Source organism: Ovis aries, chromosome 2 (assembly GCF_016772045.2).
Source record: "Ovis aries strain OAR_USU_Benz2616 breed Rambouillet chromosome 2, ARS-UI_Ramb_v3.0, whole genome shotgun sequence".
NCBI lineage: Eukaryota > Metazoa > Chordata > Mammalia > Artiodactyla > Bovidae > Ovis > Ovis aries.
In genome coordinates this window covers 7,056,231-7,076,761 of record NC_056055.1, presented here as the reverse complement: position 1 = coordinate 7,076,761, position 20,531 = coordinate 7,056,231, and the positions used below count along the sequence as shown (strand labels likewise).

The 20,531-nt window shown below is 47.9% G+C and overlaps 2 protein-coding genes across 13 annotated transcripts in view; one reads left to right on the top strand and one right to left on the bottom strand.

Annotated features, from left to right (window-relative positions):
* ASTN2 (astrotactin 2) overlaps positions 1-20,531 on the bottom strand; it is a 1,032,871-nt gene that overhangs the window by 228,515 nt on the left and 783,825 nt on the right. The gene's annotated exons all lie outside the window — the stretch shown is intronic.
* TRIM32 (tripartite motif containing 32) lies at positions 1,341-13,031 on the top strand. Of its 10 annotated transcripts, none has more exons than XM_060410802.1 (3): positions 1,341-1,389; positions 5,645-5,767; positions 9,924-13,031. In XM_060410802.1, the coding sequence occupies exon 3, from the start codon at positions 10,001-10,003 to the stop codon at positions 11,960-11,962; it is 1,962 nt and encodes a 653-aa protein (XP_060266785.1). In that variant the 5' UTR covers positions 1,341-1,389; positions 5,645-5,767; positions 9,924-10,000; the 3' UTR covers positions 11,963-13,031. The 10 variants fall into 10 exon arrangements, with proteins under 10 accessions (XP_060266785.1, XP_027819879.1, XP_027819878.1 ...); XM_027964078.2 differs by having other exon boundaries at positions 9,921-13,031; XM_027964077.2 differs by having other exon boundaries at positions 1,341-1,544; positions 9,921-13,031.

Below are 20,531 nucleotides of genomic sequence, written 5' to 3'. Positions count from 1 at the left end.
TTCACTTAGAAATAAAGAATTGGGCAGAGAGATTAATCATGGTTAAGAGGCAGGGTTCTCAGAATCAGGTTCCAATCTAGGCTTTATGCTTATGAGTATGGGGCCGTGTTATTTTAATCACCTGGGCATCAGTTGTTTACCTCACAGGGTCACTGGGAAGATTAAGTGAACTGTGCATGTGAAGGGTTTGACGGCAGCACAACACTTAGGTTATTGTTTGTGGTTGTTGCTTTCTCATTGTGAAGAGTCACTTTACCTACCCTGGATGTCAAATCCAAGCCCATCCTCCTTCCAACCTCTTCCTATTCCTAAGCCATACTGTATAGTCACCCACAGGAACCTGTGGTGGTAGTAGTAGTGGTTACTTGCTAAGTCGTGTCTGACTCTTGCAACCCCATGGACTGTAGCCTACCAGGCTCCTCTGTCCCTGAGATTTCCCAGGCTAGAATACTGGAGTGGGTTGCCGTTTCCTCTCCAGGGGATTCTCCAGGGGATCCTCCAAATCCAGGGATTGAACCTGTCTCTCCTGCATGGCAGGGGGAGTTTTTACCGCTGAGCTGCCGGGGATTATAGCTGACCCCAAACTATCCAGGGGCTACAGGTCCTCACCAGCCAACAGGCTAGACTGTTTCTCACCTGTGAAGACTCTTCCCTTTTCTGGCTGCCCAAAAACTAGACTTGGGTTTAGGCTCCTGGGAAGCTTCAATCTGCAGGGATAGATTGCAGAGAGTGTTCCTACCTCTACTTCCCCTGTCGGCCTCCCAGCTGAGCAGGAGTAGGAATCCTTCATAAAGGCAATTTGCTCATCAGATAAGCTTATCTCTAGGCTGCACTGTGTCACTGGGAGAAGAGCCCAGAAGCACTATGGTTCTAAGCGCAGCCAGGTTCTGTGCTTGCCCCAGAGTGAATGTGTGAACGTTGTAGTCTTTCCTTGGCCCATTTCTCAGATGGCAAAGCTGAGGTGGAGAGAGGTCTTTCTGAGAGATGCCAAGGCTTGGTTGAGGACCACTCCTGGCAGCTTCGGTTTAGCGAAGGGGTTGACACAGACTGCACTCAGACACACGAGTTCCGGTTTAGCTCCCGACTTTCTGAGTGAACTTGGGCCTCGGTTTCTTCAACCGTACAACGGGGACAGAAAGCTGAAATGCGTGTCCTCAAGACACCTAGCTCCTTGCGGCTGATTAGCTCACCGCTACCTGGTCGTTGGGCCGCGAGCTCGGGTCCGCCCGCCTACAACCCCCAGCATGCCTTGGGGTGGGCGGGGCGCAGTGACGGACAGGCAGCTCTACGAATTGGCGCCCGCAAAAAGGGCTAACGTTGGCGCGTGCGCAGAGGGCGGTGGGCCGGTGGGCTGGCAGCGGCGGACGCGTCGGAGCCGCGGGCGGTCAGGTAGGGGGCGGGATGGAGGGTGGGGGATGCGGGACCGCGGCCGGAGTCGCGGGCGGTGGCCGAGCGGCGCGACGGTGGGCTGTGACGGCGTGCAGCGGTCGGTCCACGCCAGAATGGCAGAGCCTGGGGGACCGGATCTGAGGGGCAGGACCGTGGTGGGTGTATGTGGGGAGGGGCGCCGGGGGTGGGTTGCTAGATGCAGGTTCGGGGCGAACTCGAGGGGGCTGAGGGCCTCGGAGGAGATGCAGCCCAGGAGGGGAGCGAGGGGCTCCGAGATTCGCGGTGCAGCATCTCGGGAGGTATGAGGTAATGTGGGGCCCTGAGGGGAGACGGGTGCAGCATCTGAGAGATGGGAGGGGACCCAAGGGCTCTGGAGGGATCAGGGGTGCAGAATCTCGGCAGTATGAAGGGACTGGGGAGCCTCGATGAGATTCGGGGTGCAGAATCTCAGGTGATTTGAGAGAGTCTGGGGGCAGTAGGCTTTGAGCGGGGTGAGATCTGAGATCAGAGGGAGCAGAGCCCGGGGCTAGTCTAATTGCCGAGGAGGAAGCGTTTTTTCCCCGAGTGGAATCTGAGGAAGATCGACGGGCTGAATTCTTGACGGGATCAGTGAGAAGCAAGATCTCTTAAGCAGGAAGAAGACACTTGCCTGAGGTTTGAAGCGACACATGACATGGGTGGGGAAAAGAGGAAGGAGCAAGGTTTGGGGGTGGGGGTGTGAAGGGGGGCAGGGTCCCTGATGGCACCCAGAGGGTGGGGGCTCAGACTGAGGGAGAGCACAGATCTGAGGTGTGGGATGGGGCGTTTAACTGCGATACAGGGCTGAAGGCTGCAGCGACTTGGAAAGAGATGAAAGGATCTTTGTCTGGGGGATTCTGGTACGCATGAGGGAGGAGTTGGTGGGGGTTGCAATGAAGAGCCCCCAAGGCTGGGATTCTTAGGAGACTTGAGAACAAGATTTAGCAAGGGTGGAACGGTGGGGTGGAGAGGTACTGGTTGGTCTGTAGAATTAAGAGACTGAATAGAGTTACAGATGGGTGTCTTGGATTGCGAAAGGAATTTTCCTGAAGTCTCTGCATAGGAAGCAAAGGGAGTTCTGGGGACCCAAAGACCTAGAAGCAATCTATGGAACTATATGAGTGTGCGAAGTTTTGCAGAGTTCAGGGATTCAGCAAGAAAGTCGTCACTCTTTGCCATCAGGACTCCTGATGGAACCTGAGTTTCCCTGCAAGGGGCAGAATCTCCCTCACCTGTTAACCAGACATCCCTCATCATGTGGCTCAGCCGGTAAAGAATCTACCTGCAGTGTGGGAGGTCTGGGTTCCATCCCTGGGTTTGGAAGATCCCCTGGAGAAGGGAAAGGCTGCCTACTCCAGCACTGTGTCCTGGAGAATTTCATGGACTGTATAGTCGATGGGGTCGCAAAGAGTTGGACATGACTGAGTGACTTTCACTTCACCTCATCATGAAGCAGCCTTGGTGTGACTACTCATTCCACTCTGAACGTGGACCCACTGAAAATGGTTGGCTTCAGAGAAAAAGAGAATGGCCAGTCACAAAGCAGGAGACTACTCAAGGTCATCTGCCCAAGCTCCTCTTGGTGTGTCCCTCCAAGCTGTGGTGACAGAGAGTGTGTGAGAGCTCCAGGGTATGAGTGGAACGTGAGGTCAGGTCTTATCTTCCTTAGCAGTTATATAAGTAGATAGAATGAATTCTACAGAAGGTGCATAACAGTGGCTCTGTGAATGAGGTGTTTGAACTGGGAGACAAGAACAAGGGATAGCAGATGCATTGAGTATTTAGTCCTGTGCCAAGTTCTAAAGAAATGGTTCCTAACTGGCAGTGGTTTTGTCCCCCAGGGGGCATTCGACAATGTCTGGACACATTCTTGGTTGTCACTTTTGGGGTGTGGAGTACTACTGGCCCCTAATAGGTAGACACCAGGAATACTATTAAACATATTACAGTGCACTGAACAGCCTCCACAACAAAAGCAGTATCTGGCCCAAAATGTCAACAGTGCCAAAGCTGAGGCACTCTGCTCTAGAGTCACATATCCTGGATTCAGATCTTGGCTCAATCTCTTCCTGATTGTGTGATCTTGAGTGAGTTACTTAAACTCTTGGCTCTTCATCTGTAAAACAGGTTTAGTAACAGGACCTATGTCATAGATTACTGTGATGGTAATCTATAATGAAGTAAATTAGAATGCTTAGTGTCTGGTGCATAGTAAGTGCACACTGATTTAGTAGTTTTTAACTTTCATATCTGCTTTCTTTACTCAATTTTCATAACGGCCCTACTAAGCAAGCTACAGTATTCAGTTTTACATGTAAGTAAACTAAGGCTAAGGCAGTGACTTGTCTAAGGTTCCATAGCTAGAGAGGGCAAAAGTAGGCTCATATTCAGATCTCTGTAACCTGGTATATTCTCTCTTTCCTTGCTTTTTCTTTGCTGGGACCTGCTCACTCTTTCATGAAAGGACTGCCCAGTCTGTATCACTATCAAATTGAACTCTAAAGGGAGTAAGTCCATCTGACTAGGTAGGGAGTAGCCCTGGACTTTGTTCTTGATTTGCTCTTAGACCAGGACCCATGGGTACATAAGGGGAGGAGCTTATCGTTGGCAGACAGGATGAGGTGCAAGAAACTAGAGGATGAGGTACAGAGGCCATTGGCTAGAAAAATCACTTCATAGCAGGGGCCGCCGAGGCTGATGGCACCCCTACTTTGGAAAGTAACTCCTGTTCTGAATGATCTCTGGTGGGCTTCTTTCCCTTGGGACAGAATAACGCCATTTGCTCTGTCAGGTCGAGGACTAGCTGCAGTTCAGAAACAGTAGGATGGCATCGGAAGACCAGAGGCTTAGCTGGAATATCCATGCAAACCCCTGATGAAGATTGTAATGGAAACTGAGTCAGTCCAGGAATCAGAGATCTGAAGTCCAAAATCCTTCCTCTGCTGCTAATTTACTAGGTGTTCATGGGCAAGTACTTGCTCTTGTCAACATCAATCTATTGAAAACACAAATAACTGCCATTTATTGGGTGTGCATTATCTCAGTTAATCCTGCCGATGGTCTTACTAACAACCCAGGTGCTATTCTACATTTTACAGATGAAAAAACGAACAGGTTGAATTATTTACCCAAGGCTCCATAGCAAATTGCAAAACAGGGATGTGAGTCCAGATCTCTCTGACTCACAAGTTACATTATACTAGTTTTAGTAGGCAGGTGTTCGCAAAACTTAAGAGCCCTCTGGAGAGTGGTTGGTGGTCAGACGTTTCCCAGGCCCTTGAAGTGGATCATTGTCCACGCGTACTGACGTGCTGTCTCTGGGACTCGACCTCCCTTAGTTCCTTCGAGTAGAATAGTCAGATTTAAGAAGCCATTCTTGGGTGTCTTTACCAACCCCTCAGCCAGAGTGCCTAGAGCTAATGGTAGTGTCATCAGCTAGAAAACTGTAATACATCTTTTGAATAGGTGTGTTTTTTATGGCTGGGAGTTGACACACCTGGATGTGAATCTTAGTTCTACTTACTAGCTTTGAGACCTTGGGCAGGTTGCTTTTCTTTTAGCCTAGTTTCCTTATTTAAAAAGAGAAATAACACATACGTCACATAGTGATGACAAGAGGTAATTTGTAAAAAGTGCCTGACTTTCAGTGAATGGTGCTTTGGAAGGTAGCAATTATGAGAGGAAGCTGATGCCAGAAGGGGACTGAGTGTAGCTTTGCCAAATCTGTGAACCTAAGCAGCCCCCTCCAGTCTCCCCCAAATTCCCCTCCCCTCCTGTACCTTTCCAGGATCCGCTTCCTGATCCTTTCATCAAAACCTCATGATTAAATGGGTGTGTGTTATATGCAGAGAAAGGAGCTCAGACTTGAGTGGGTTGAGATGAATTGGAAGTTCCCCAAAAAGACTGCTGACTTTCCCCTTGTCCTATATTCCTTGCATCACCCGAAGATGCAGAAATCCTTTCTCAGTCCTACAGTTTTTGAGGACAGTAAGACAGACAAGTGTTTTTCCAGCAGACTCCATTATTGATTTAACCTGCCTTTGACCTGCTTTAACTAGACTTTTCTTTCCCACAGACACGTCCTTCTGGGTGGTTTTGTGTGTCCCAGACAGGTGCAGCTGTGGGGTCATGCTTGCATTTCCCTATAAGTACCTACTTGTGGAGTTTATCTTAGCTGTTGGCAGGTACCTTAAATGCCCTGAGTAATCTGACATTCAGAATCCTCTCCCCTCTACAGAACTGGGTGAGTGTCGGATGAACACCTCACTGACTTTCTTAACCTCAGCCCTGCTAGCCACTCCTGGAGAATGACCGTTATGCACTTGATAAGCACTCGATTCAAGCTGGAGGAATAAATAAGGTTTGTAAAGCTGTCATGAAATGTGAAAGCCTTGCAAAAAACCCAAACCAGGGGAGCATATCAGTAATAGGGTGAACTTTTATGTCCTGTCAGAGAAAGTGCAGGTAGTCTCACATGTTTTCTAGTTTCCGTGTGAAGAGCTCTGTTCCGGTTTTTGCTCAAAATTGTATCCCCCGTGGTTTCATGGAGCTGGACTCATAGCATGTGCTCAGTGAAGATCTGTTGTTTAATTAATTGCTGAAAGTCCTCCAGTTTTGTTCATAGCTTAAGTCCCCCAAGGGGCTAACAGAAGTATATCAGAATAGACACTATCTTATGGTAGGGATTCAAGCACTGGATGGAGATTTGAAGGTCATCTCTAATCCTTTGATTCTGAGATCAGTGAAAACAATCTCCAGGGAAGGTTCAGAATTTTAATTTTTGAAATGTATTATCCGATATCTTGGGTACTGTCGCCTTGTGAAAAGTGCCTATTCATTCTTTCTCACTGGCTGGCAGCCACTGCCGCTGCTCCTGCTGCTACTAAAAAACTATTATTTTTTGCATAGTTAATTGTGTACCCCGCTTGGTATTTTTTGCACAAGAGAAGCTGTGAATTCACATGCCCATCAGTTTCTGACATGGATAGTGTTCTCAAATCAAATTCCTTCAGAGCTGAACAGTTCATTAGCAATCTTTATGTGCCTTTACCGGAGAAGGGGATGGCACCCCACTCCAGTACTCTTGCCTGGAAAATCCCATGGATGGAGGAGCCTGGTAGGCTGTAGTCCATGGGGTTGCTGAGGGTCAGACATGACTGAGCGACTTCACTTTCACGCATTGGAGAAGGAAATGGCAACCCACTTCAGTGTTCTTGCCTGGAGAATCCCAGGGACAGGGGAGCCTGGTGGGCTGCTGTCTATGGGGTCGCACAGAGTTGGACACGACTGAAGTGACTTAGCAGCAGCAGCAGCAGTATGTGCCTTTATATGCCATAAGAGTAAAGATTCTTCATCCTTTCCAATGCAGTTTGTAAACTGAATGCTTTGCTCATCCTGGTGCTAATGTTAATAGTGTTCTGATTATTACTAAAATTACGATACAGAGCAATTTTTCACCTCATATCTACCAGTTTCCAGGCTAAACACTTTATATGCATTATCCCTAATTATCACAATAACCTGCTTATAAAGCAAGAAAACAGGTTTAGTGAGGTTAAATAACTTGCCTCCTGGCCCACAACTTGTAAATGACATGCTGATTTGATCCCAGTTCTGTCTGACTTCAAGGTTCATGGGTTCTTATTCTGCTCCCCTTGTTATTTGTATCATGGACTGGGAAAGGCTACTGGTGCCAAAAGCAGCCAGGGTTTGACTGCAGAATTTTCCTGAGTCTTAGGGCAGCTGGAACAAAAACAGCTTAAGGGGTAGATTCTCATCTGGTGCTGAATCAGAGCTAGACGAATATCACTATGAAGTGCGCAGTATGAATCAGGAGATCAAAGAAATTAGTGGGGGGTGGGGTAAGCTGAGGTGAGATGAAGTGACAGAGATGGGTCAGGAGTTGACAGTACAAAGCGCACAATAGGAAATACATCTGTAGTATCAGGAAGGCAGCCAGAATTATAAATAACAGGTTGAGGATTCGTTCTGATTGGTTTTAGATTTCACAGCTGGCAGAAAATGGGCAGCTAACTTAAAGACTTGGGATGATAAGATAGTTCCTTTCACAGGTACATCTTTTCAAGGGAAACTGAGTTCAAATTGACTTCCCATCTGAATTCCTTTTGGTTTTAACCAGGTGTATCCTTCTAGAAGAGAGGAGCCATATCTGCATGTCACATAGCTGCGTATCAGACGAGGCTCCTGCTGAAAGCAATGTTCTCAAGTTCCCAAGACATGGTTCAGGCCTTTTTCAGGTCTGAGGCTATCTCCATGCCTGATGCTTTAGTGATGGGGCTTCATGCTTCCTGGCAAAGCATGGCAGCTTTAGGAAAGGAATCCTTGATGTTCTCTTCTGCCTCAGAGAGCCTGGTGGAGCTGCAGACAGCTGAGATATTTTGGGACATAGATGTGGGCATAGTAAATTCATTTTTTTTAAGTAGATGGCTTGAAGAGGGAGGCAAGAAGCTTTTTAATTGAAGGAGGTGGTATGATATTTCAGAAAAGTGGAGAAAGAATGTGCTGGTATTTTTACAAGTTGGCAGACTTGTTTAATTAGCTGATCTGCAGTGCCAGTTCTGAGAAGAACAGATGTCCCCGTGCATTGTGAGGTAACAGCTCTGGATCCAGATACCAAATGTTGCCCTCAGTCTGTTGTCCCAGGTGATGAGAGAGCAAGCTGAAGCTATTGGTTTGGAATTGAGGGTGTTTGCATAGATCCTGAGTTGAGGTTTCTATCCGTATGTCTATACTATAGCACCCAGACCCATGACATTTACGTCTTTAGCATTCACAGCTTCAGATGTTCACATGAGACCTTTTAGGTTCATGACAGGTGGTAATGTGTTATTTTTGTTGAGGCATGTATTTGAGTTGTAATAAGGTTGCCAGGCTGGTGTGTGGGAGCGGGTCACTCAACTAATAAATCAATCTAACCCATTCTATGGCAGCTAAACCTCATTCTTTATTAATTGTGGAGAAAATTATATGCTATAAGGCAGCATTTCTCAGAGTATGGCCCAGAGACCAATGTTAATAACTGTTACGTGACAGGAAAAGAAAAAGCTTGAAGTAATGTTGGGTTAAACAAAGGTATCAGTTCTGCACGCTTCCCCCATGTTTGCACCATGTGACCCTGAGTCAGTTTTTCTGAGCCTTAGCTTCCTCATCTGTAAAATATGGTAATAAAAATAGTACCTGCATCCCAGGGTCATTATGAAGATTAAATGAGATTAAGTGTATGGAGCATCTGGGCCTTCCCAAGTGGCACAGTGGTAACAAATCTGCCTGCCAATGCAGGAGACGCAGGTTCGATCCCTGGGTTGGGAAGATCCCTTAAAGGAGGAAATAGCAACCAGCTCCAGTATTCTCGCCGGGAAAGTTCCACGGACAGAGGAACCTGGCGAGCTATAGCCCGTGGGGTCGCAGAGTCAGACATGACTGAGCACCTGGGTGCACACACAGATAATGGAGCATCTAGCCTGATGTCTAGCATAAAGTAGGCACTAGATGTATACTCTTTCTCTTCCAGTAGAAGGCAAATGGGATTTCAGGGAGGTTGGATAGACCTGAGACAAATGGTTCTGGCCGCTCCTAAATATCTGTCGGACTGTGATGCAAAGCTAAATACGGGGGACAATTTGTAATACGTATTTCCACCCAGACTCCTCTATGGGTGGAGAAAGAATTGATGCCATTTGCAAAGCTTTCTTCAGCATTGCCTCTAAAACCAAGCTAGCTTCTCCTCTTCCTCCTCCTCCTCCTCGACGGCTGACCATCTGCAGATCACAAGACTGCACAGGTGCAGCTGTAGGATTTGCATTTAAGAAGGGCTGGATTTATCCTTGTGCTTCACCTTGCTGGAATTATTCATTCCACTTCTGGGGTATAAATTGACACTGGCATAAGGCTGCAGAGCACTGGGATGTCTGTGGTTCTACTTCAGGAGCATATGTGGGTGGAGGAGGCTGGGAGAATTCATGGCGTGTACTGCTTGGGGGGTGGGGGTGGGTGGGTGTGTTTCAGACCAAAAATAAACTGTCCTGATAAGCCACTACCATTTCTCAGATCATCCCGGCTTGAGTCTCTGGCCTTCTTAGCTCCACCTCTTCCCACCCCAGTCCACTAACAAATCTTAGTGATCCTACTTAGGCATATTGCCCAAAGGCATCTTCTTTCCATTTCCACAACCTGCTCCCTAGTTCAGGCTGCCCGGAACCTTTGCCAGGCAGTTTTGCAGTATCTTCCAAACTAGTTTCTCTCCCTTTTCCCTGACTCCATTCAACCTGTGATCATATCAGTTCCCTGCTCCAAAACATGCACTGTTTCTCTATGCTCCTCAGAAGGAAGTTCCACGGTCTCATTTTGGCTCTGAAGACTCCTTATAATCATTCCCCAGTCTGCCCTTCCACGCCAGTCAGCGACTGAATGAGTGATGGTCACGATCCACTACATGTTTCTTGAGTGAATGAACTCACAGAGGCAGGGGAATAATGGCTTCTTTTTCTCTTTAGCAGGGTTTGTCCCTCCAGAGCATGAACGCTCAGCCGTTCAGTCCCGGGTGGTGCTAGCAGGCCCCTTGGAAAGAAGAGTCATGGCCGCAGCCGCAGCCTCTCACCTGAACCTGGACGCGCTGCGGGAAGTGCTGGAATGCCCCATCTGCATGGAGTCCTTCACGGAGGAGCAGCTGCGGCCCAAACTCCTGCACTGCGGCCACACCATCTGCTGCCAGTGCCTGGAGAAGCTCCTGGCCAGCAGCATCAACGGCGTCCGCTGTCCCTTTTGCAGCAAGATCACCCTCATCACCAGCCTCGCGCAGCTGACCGACAACCTGACGGTGCTGAAGATCATCGACAAGACGGGGCTCAGCGAGGCGGTGGGGCTGCTCATGTGCCGCTCCTGCGGACGGCGGCTGCCGCGGCAGTTCTGCCGGAGCTGCGGTGTGGTGGTGTGCGAGCCGTGCCGGGAGGCGGAGCACCCGCCGCCGGGGCACTGCACGCTCCCGGTCAAAGAGGCCGCGGAGGAGCGGCGGCGGGACTTCGGCCGGAAGTTGGCGCGTCTGCGGGAGCTCACGGGAGAGCTGCAGCGGCGGAAGGTGGCCTTGGAAGGCGTCTCCAAGGACCTTCAGGCCCGGTACAGGGCGGTCCTCCAGGAGTACGGACACGAGGAACGCAGGGTTCAGGAAGAGCTAGCTCGCTCCCGGAAGTTCTTCACGGGCTCGCTGGCCGAGGTGGAGAAGTCCAACAGTCAGGTGGTGGAGGAGCAGAGCTACCTGCTGAACATCGCCGAGGTGCAGGCTGTGTCCCGCTGCGACTACTTCCTGGCCAAGATCAAGCAGGCCGACGTGGCACTCCTGGAAGAGGCGGCCGACGAGGAGGAGCCCGAGCTCACGGCCAGCCTGCCCCGGGAGCTCACCCTGCAGGACGTGGAGCTCCTCAAGGTTGGCCACGTCGGTCCCCTCCACATCGGGCAGGCGGTCAAGAAGCCCCGGACGGTCAACATGGAAGACTCGTGGGCCATGGAGGCGGCGGCCTCTGCAGCCCCTTCCTCGGTTACGTTTAGAGAGATGGACGTGAACCCTGAGGACGTGGGGGCCAGCCCGAGGGCCTCACCTGCCAAGCAGCGGGGTTCTGACCCGGCCGCCAACATCCAGCAGTGCCTCTTTCTCAGGAAGATGGGGGCCAAAGGCAGCACCCCGGGCATGTTCAACCTCCCGGTCAGTCTCTACGTGACCAGTCAAGGCGAGGTGCTGGTTGCTGACCGCGGCAACTACCGCATACAAGTCTTTACCCGAAAAGGCTTTCTGAAGGAAATCCGCCGCAGCTCCAGCGCCATGGATAGCTTTGTGCTGAGCTTCTTTGGGGCCGACCCACCCAACCTCACTCCTCTGTCAGTGGCCATGAACTGCCACGGGCTGATCGGCGTGACTGACAGCTATGACAACTCGCTCAAGGTATACACCTTGGACGGCCACTGCGTGGCCTGTCACCGGAGCCAGCTGAGCAAACCCTGGGGCATCACAGCCCTCCCATCCGGCCAGTTTGTGGTGACCGATGTGGAAGGTGGAAAGCTCTGGTGCTTCACGGTTGACCGAGGCGCGGGGGTGGTCAAATACAGCTGCCTCTGCAGCGCCGTGCGGCCCAAGTTTGTCGCCTGTGACGCTGAAGGCACCGTCTACTTCACGCAGGGCCTGGGTCTCAACCTGGAGAACTGGCAGAACGAGCACCACCTGGAGGGCGGCTTCTCCATCGGCTCCGTGGGCCCCGACGGGCAGCTGGGTCGGCAGATCAGCCACTTCTTCTCTGAGAACGAGGATTTCCGCTGCATCACAGGCATGTGTGTGGACGCCCGTGGTGATCTCATCGTGGCTGACAGCAGTCGCAAGGAAATCCTCCACTTCCCCAAGGGTGGGGGCTACAGTGTCCTTATTCGAGAGGGGCTCACCTGTCCGGTGGGCATTGCCCTCACTCCAAAGGGGCAGCTGCTGGTCCTGGACTGTTGGGATCACTGCATCAAGATTTACAGCTACCATCTAAGAAGATACTCTACCCCTTAGGGGCTGGGGAATATCCGTTTCTTCTGCTCCCCAACCACCTGCCCTTCCCTTATCTCTTGGTTATTGGCGGTACTGTAGAGTAGACTTGGCCTGTGTCTTGACTCCAAATGGCTATTCCTAGAAGTTTAGAAGCTCTGACTTTTAGCGTTGTTGTTTTAATTTGTATTCTTTCCTCTCAACGTTTAGAGCTTTAACTAACAGATGCAGTATCCCCCATAGGACACGTGATTTGAGGTTAGCTGACATTTGATTAGAACGTAGGCCCTTCCAAGGCTTCAGTAGAGAGCCTTCTGCCCCTGTATTTGAAATCGCCCCTTGTATTGAGTCCTTGTTGATTCCCCCCCTTTCGGCTTTGGTAGCTCTGGTCCCTTCCTTCCTTCCTGTTCTAACATGCTCCATCGGTGGCGCTTTCCCTTTAACTTGCTGCCTTCAGTGTGCACGCTGCACTGGAACCTACTTCACCTTTCCATGACACTTCAGACATCACGCCCCTGTGACGTGGTGTCTCAGGTCTGACCGCCTGTACCAGTCTGAGAGACCGTTCGCTTACTGTCACCACGGGAGCTCCACACTCCCCACCGGGAAGCAGTGCTTTCCTGCCTCTAGGGGCTTTGCGATATCTTGGATTGGTTTCTAATTTCAGGTGTGACCAAAAATCCAGGGCAGAAAATGGAGCGACCCCTGTTGGTTGGTGTTGAAGACTTTAGCCTGGGAATCGCTTGCCTTTTAAAGGAGCACGTGGATTGGAAAAGCTATGCCAAAGCACAGGAAGATGGAAATAAAAGTAAATGCTACTATAGTCAGTAGACATTAATGAGTAGTCTCTAGAGCACATCCATTTTTCATATTAACCTCTCTCCACTGACTTGTGGTAGGAGCTGTCTGTGGAATTGTACGACACAGGCCAGGGCCAAGAAAGTGGGGAGGTGGATGCATCTCATTTTCATTACTAAAACAAAACTGTTGGGTCCTCATTGTGCATTTTCCCCAAGTGAGTGCATCATTTTTGGTTGGGGGATTTATTTCCATCCCTCTATTGAGCATTAAATAATTGATAACTGTCTCTTCATCACTTGTGTTCCTGTCTTTTAATTGACTCTGAGATTGGGGAGGGGAGGGAAGGGGAAGTTGTGCCTTGCTGCTTTGCTTCCAGACCTGACACTGCATTTTTTGAGAGCAGTATGAATCTCCCTAGGTCACCATTCAGCAAAAAGCACCATTATGTAGAGAAAATCCAAACTCACTCCCACATTCATGGGTACAGAATCAGCCCTCAAGGTCTATAGTCACCAACACCATGTTCTAAACTCAGCATCCACCATCTGCTTTATCCTTACAATTAAAATTCAGAAAAGAAACCTGTGCTTTTAGGACGATCAGAGGTGGGTGAGGGACTTTGTGACAACGTTCCTCCGGCTCTGGTGTTTACCAAGCAATATATTGTGCACTCTGGGTGCAGGGCTAATGACAAGTCAAAGAATATACTTTGCTTGCACAGAAGCAAAATCTGCTAAGCCAAGCTACTAAAAAAATGTGGTGGTGTTGCTTTTTTGACTTCTGTTGTGATAGCTGCCAAAGGATAGGAAAGGAGCTAATTAAAGTGACGTTGGACTAGTTTGTGCTTTACACCTGGAGAAAGCCCCGTGTTCTGATTATGAACGTGCATCTGATTTCTAAGGATATAATTGAGAGGAAATCGATCCAATTAAAAGTGCACCATGGATGACTCCACCAGTTATTACAGCCACTTTATCTGTGAGGGCACCTGTCACCCCACAGATGAAAGACAGGAGGTCTGTCTTTGCTGTCTGCGGGGACTTGCTGAGGCAGTAACAGTGGCCGAGGACTTTGGCACAAGGTTTGCGACAGAGAAGTGGATATAACATTGCCGGCTGGCTTGACATAACGATGCGAGGAATCCTCCTGCTGCCTACGCTTTTGGGAAGAAGTGCCATCACTGTTGCCTTCAGCATTTAGGTGGACCCCATCTCTGAACCATACTCCTGCCTTGGGCTTCAAATGCAGCAGGCTACCTGCTGGTTCAGAAGAGAAGTAAATGTGAATGCTTTTGTTCCTTTGCTGTGATATTTTAGGCTGTGCTTGGGACAGTCAATTTTCAGTTGTCTACCACACTGACTAAATTGCAGAGTATAGCCCCAAGACTCTAGTTTACTCAGTTACAGCCATCTGTGTGTGTGTGTGTGTGTTGTGTTCTTGTTATCTGAATAAGGGCAGTGATTGCTTTATTCAGATAAAGCCTCACATGTGAGTCTGTCATGTAAAACAGATTGAAAAGCAGCTCTTCTGACAGAAGTAGGCTTATGGGCCAGAAGAACAAGCCCTTGCCTAAACTCCCGGGTACAATTGCTAAACTCTACAGAACATGCGACTCTACAGAACGTGATCTGAAAACCACTGATCACAGCATCACTTATCTTCCACTTCATGTTATTGGCCATGTGGCTATGGGCAAGTCACGTAACCCTTCCTCTTACGGAAACTGATTGATCTTTGCCTCTATGATGGGTGTAAGATGTAAAATAATAAATGTTAAAATACCTGCTACCGTTCTTGGCATACTCAATCAGCCAAGTTGTCTCAAGAGTGGGTTTAGGTTGTTCGACCACTTCAAATACCTCCCCTCTTTCCTGTTGTTATAGTTTCCTATTTCCCAACCAAAACCCTTCTCAGGCATTTCTCCCCTCTAGCCCTAAGTCTCCAAATAAATCTGGTCACCTGCTCCTTTCTACTACCGTTCTACCTACTTCATATTTCTCTCACTGTATAAATCACTGTGTCCCAATTGTTTACCCGTATATCTAAGCTTTACTGAGGGTCAGCTTTAATCTCCAGCTAAGAACATGTAGCATGATGCTTAATACACAGTATGTCCTCAGTTATTTAATTGGCTGTTATTTACATGGTTTAATGTGACAGTGCTGCTGCTGCTAAGTTGCTTCAGTCGTGTCTGTGCGACCCCATAGACGGCAGCCCACCAGGCTCCCCTGTCCCTGGGATTCTCCAGGCAAGAACACTGGAGTGGATTGCCATTTCCTTCTCCAATGCATGAAAGTGAAAAGTAAAAGTGAAGTTGCTCAGTCATGTCCGACTCTCAGCAACCCCATGGACTGCAGCCTTCCAGGCTCCTCCGTCCATGGGATTTTCCAGGCAAGAGCACTGGAGTGGGGTGCCATCGCCTTCTCCTATGTGACAGTAGGTCCTCCTGTAACCTGAGTCTTCCTAACATAACACTTGCATTGGATGAAAGATACAAAAGAGTTTATCTGAGAGTAAGATAAGTAAGAAAAAAAGGAAAACTAAAGACAAATGACACAGATTCAATAAGTCCCTGCTTTCCTTTATTGTTGTGAATGTGCTGTTTGTGAATGTCACTCAGTCGTGTCCGACTCTTTGCAACTGCATGGGCTATAGCCAGCCAGGCTCCTCTGTCCATGGGATTCTCCAGGCAAGAATACTGGAGTGGGTTGCCATTTCCTTCTCCAGGGGAGCTTCCCAACCCAGGGACCAAACACACTCCTCTTGCACTGGCAGGTGGATTCTTTAACCCCTGTGCCACCCGGGAAACCCCCTCATTCTGAGTAATTATATAGAATTTAAGGTTTGGGAACAATGATTCCTTCCATATCTGAGTACCTACTGTGAGCCTGGCACTATGCCAAATGTTCAAAACCGAAGAGAAAATAAAACGTAATATTATAACTTCCTCATAAGTTATTTTACCGTCTTTCTGGAGCATTTGGAATTGAATTCCATTGCCCTGGTCTTCCTCAAAGGCCAGGGATAGGCACTATCTGAATGATGGTGAGAGTCAACCCCAATGTACTCTAGCCTGAGACAGTCCACAGAGGGCTACTCCATTATTCCAATCACCAGGATAAACTTGCCTGGAGTCTTAGTGTTCCTGTGGGTAAGGCAAGTAATGCTTAAGTAGTTGTACTCTTTAATCTCATACTAATTAATGGCCTCTTAAAAGTGAAGCCTTACCAGCTCCATAGGAGGGAAATGCAAGGCAGAGCCTAGTACGAAATGCAGGGCTCTACCTTTGTACCTGACTAGGCCTCTGATCTGCACTCAAGACAAGCAGCTTCTCAAGGGATCACAAAACAAATTACAGATAAGAAATAGCAGATGCCTGCATGAATGTTACAAGCAGGGCAGTAGTGAGCAAGGAGGCTGTTCAGCAAAATACTTAACATTCCAGAACTTTGGCTATATCTTGTGAATATCATGAATATTCATGGTACCCTACGTCTGAAGTTAAGTTCTGGGATCAGCAATGCATTCCAGTGGGAAAGTCGCTGGCCTTGGTCTGGATCTGAATTACAGCTCTGCCCCTGAACTAGCTATGTGACCTCAGATGAGCACCATACCTCTGCATCAGCTTGCCTACCCTTATAAAGAGAAAGCTGGATTCGATCATCACTAAAGTCTCTTCAAGTTCTATGATTTTAATTTACCAACTAGAATTGTGGTTGAGTTCCGCACCCCCCCCACCGCCCCACCAATGTTTCTGTGTTAATTCTTTTGTGTAATTTCATCGTGTTTACATTAGAGTAGAAATACCCTGTGCTGTGTAATCCGCCCCACTGTGGTTCAGTTGTTTACCCCCGCTGCCGTGACCCTGGGTCTCTTGTTAACTACTGACACTCTGTTGAGCCACTGTTTCCTCATCTTGTAGAAGATGACAAGTTATGTTTTAAAGGGCTGTTTTGAGAATTAAAATATACTAATGGGACAGAATGTATAAAAGCTTCTAATTCAGAAAATGGGAGGTGCTCAGGAAATGTGCCTTCCACTGTAGGAGGCAAAGACCTCCTCCCCCAACCTCCCACCTCCCATGGTGAACTGATGCAGATTTTTCAAGTTAACACTGGGGGAGATTTCAGATCTGCTCTGGTGATTCCACCACACTGCTCAGTTTCTTAATTAAAAAGCCTATTGGAAGAAAGGTGGTATTGCTACAGGGGCAGAGGCGAAACTTTGACAGCAATGTATCCCACTAGGAAAGCTGCACATAAAAGCTAGAGGCTAATGATTTGATTAAAGTCAGGAGGGTGGCATCTTGACTCTTGGCAGAAACAAGCATGTCTACCTATCCCTCCTCATGGCTAGCGTAAAGGCATTTTTCTTCCAGGTCAATATTCATTACCTCGAATAATTAGAAAAATCAAAATAAGCCATAAATCTCATTGTTAGGTGGGGTAATATATTGCAGTTAAAACTTGGGCTTTGTAAGCATGCAGGGGCCGAGTTCATTCTCTTTTCCCTCACATGTTAGTTCTCTGACCATGGGGTCATTTAGCCTCTCAGCTTCAGTTTCTTCATAAATAATAAAATGATACTGTTTACTGCATTGTTCTGAAGAGATGATAGATGTAAAACACTTAGCAGACTTTCTGCTTATAAGAGTTTCATTTTGTAAACTTTAAATAGTGGAAAATATCATATAGTAAATTAAATGTATGAAAAGGTTACCCACATTTTTGTGACAGCGGAATCATAGGAACTGGTGAGGTAAACACGTATTGCCCTCAAAGGAAAATTATTTAGTAACTTACTGAAATCTGGAGTGAATAAGTGTTTGATGACTGTAAGTCAAATGCATATCTTTCCTATAAAAATAAAACCAGGATTTTCTTTAGGTGATTTACTCAGTTTACCTGGCTATAACTATAATGCCACTGCATAGTTTCACAGAATATTAATATTTAGATTTAGTTCTTTCATTTATTCATTCCTTACTCATTAGACACACACGACATCCACTGTGTCTCGCTCATTGCAATAGTTATTTGAATACTGAATGCACAGATGAATCATAGCTTGTAGTCTGGCTGGAGAGATATGGAATGTAAAAAATAATAATAATAATACAAATATACAGAATAAGATCAATGGTGTGAGCTAGAAATGAAAAGTCTGCTTCTAGCTGAGAGGATCTGCTTGCTGAAGGGCCTTGCAAGAAGAGGGGGTATCAGGAACACAAGCACAGCATTCCAGGGAAACGTGAGAAGTCAGGACCAGCATGAGGCTCATGAGTGAGGGGGCATTAAAGCAATTCAGAGGTTGAAAGGGATCCATTTGTCTATGACCTTTCAAGTAATAACGCAAGTGGTTGTGTTCATTTTTTTTCCTGCCCAAAGCCATATCATTTATTCCTATCAGTACCCATGGCTCAAGGAGGCTTCATTCTTACAGAGGTGGCAGCATATGAATGAGAATCTCCTCAGAGACCGAGGGAGGCCAGGGTGGAAGAAGGGGTAGTTTGAACATGCACCAGCCCCTATCCCCGACCCCCGGATTCTACTGTAGCTCCTTATCGGGAATCCCTCAATGAAACTGGCTCAGAAATTGAATTTTCTGCCTTTCTAAAATCCGGAAATAACATATAACTGTGTGAGTGTGTGCTCAGTCGTATCCGACTCTTTTCGACCTCATTCACTGTAGCCCGCCAGGCTCCTCTATCCCTGGAATTTTCCAGGCAAGAATACACAAGCAGGTTGCCATTTCCTTCTCCAGGGGGTCTTCCCGACTCAGGGATCAAACCCCCGTCTTTTGTCACCTGCAGTGGCACTGCGCCACCTGGGAAGCCCCCTCAAAAACCTAAGACAAATGAGTTAACCTTTGTACTAGAATCTGAGTTCCTTTTGGATACTTGAGGTTGACAGCTTTCCAAACCTACCGTCCTGTTTTCACCTTCTGCCCTATATCCGGACATGCTGCTGAGAAAGCTCAAGTCCTTCCACCTGTGGTGCCAGTGGGCGGTCCCAAGCACACAAGTCCTAGCCCCTGCATGAGAATCCTCAGGGCAGCCCCATCTCCAAGTCACCATAAAAACCATAATGGCCTCCTTTTCCTGCTCTCAAGCCATTTCTGAACCTGCTAGGGAGGCCACATTGCTCTTCCCATAAACCCTCATTCCATGACTTAGAAGCCTTTTCATATCCACTTGGTGGGTGCATAGCATCATCCATTTCAACATCTGAACCAGGTTTTGGGTGGGTCCCCCTCTGCGGGATAACCACAACCTCTGGCATAATAAGCACTGTTTAGGCAATAGCCACCATCCTGGGCCCTTTATTCTCTTGCTTTGGTTCACTAACTGGCTCGCTTGTTTCCTGAGGCACTGCTTGCCGGCAACCGTGTACTTTGAGCTGTGCTGCTTCTGGTGCATTTGCTGAGCCCTACCACACCTCTCTTTTATCAGTATAACTGAACAGAACTGGGAGATGTGATAATTGGTACTTAGGGAGCAGAGTGGTCCTGGGTCATGTGTCCTGGCCCCGATCTATCTGTGTCTCAGAATCATGCATCTAGATTCCAGCATAACCTGTGATGTCAGGGGGATGACCCTTTCCCCGTGACTACTGGTTGGTTGTCTCAACCAAGCATTGCCTCCATTCCATAAAGAGCTAGGGAAACACTGATGCCTTGTGCAATTCGTGGGTCTACTGGTGGTGGTTCCCAGGCAGGAAGAGCAGCCACCACGTGGAACACTGTGGGCCACACTCTAAAAGCAGATGGCTCACGAGGACTCTATGAAATGTCTCTGCTGCTACTATGTCACTGTTGGTCAAAATGAAAGATCCCAATCTTCAGCGCTATAGAGAAAATCATCCAAGGTCTCCCTGTGACATAGCCAGTGGGTTAATTTCAATTCAGCTTAAGCCTTGAGTCCTTAAATCCTAAAAGAAGCCATTGCCATGGAGGAAGGTCCTAGTCTTGATGACAGATTTGCTACTCTGGAGGGAAGAAACTTATAAATACGAGTAGGGTAGTGAAGATGCCCCCCAAGTCCCTCACCACAAAACTGGCTGCTGCTGCTGCTGCTTGGCTTCAGTCGTGTCCGACTCTGTGAGACCCATAGACGGCAGCCCACCAGGCTCCCCCGTCCCTGGGATTCTCCAGACAAGAACACTGGAGTGGGTTGCTATTTCCTTCTCCAATGAATGAAAGTGAAAAGTGAAAGTGAAGTCGCTCAGTCGTGTCTGACTCTTCGCGACCCCATGGACTGCAGCCTATCAGGCTCCTCCGTCCACGGGATTTTCCAGGCAAGAGGACTGGACTGGGATGCCATCACCTTCTCCAATAGTAACCACCAAAAGAAAAAAAATTCAAATAAATACAGGAGGAGGAAATAAACAACAAACTGAAACCGAGGTCACAAAGTGACCCAACTAGAAACTCAAAATTTACTAAAAGAATTCATACAAAAAATAAAAAAAGATTGAAGACTGCTAGTTGGTTTTTGCACCTTGACAACCTAAGCTCTGAATTAGTTTTTAACATCTGCTGAAATGCACCAATTATCAAGCTTTCATGACTTTAACCAATACTAGGGATCAAATTAGATTTACATGGGGGGATTCCCCTAAATTTAAACAAGGTACCCCCTAAAACCTTATGGGAGTTACTGAGGACATTTCAGGATATGTAAGGAAGACAAATAGGTATGCCTCACCTTAATCATCAGAACTAATGCCCTGCCTAGATTCCCCATAGCCTTAACACTCATTACCCTGAAATATTCCATACTGAGTATGGATGC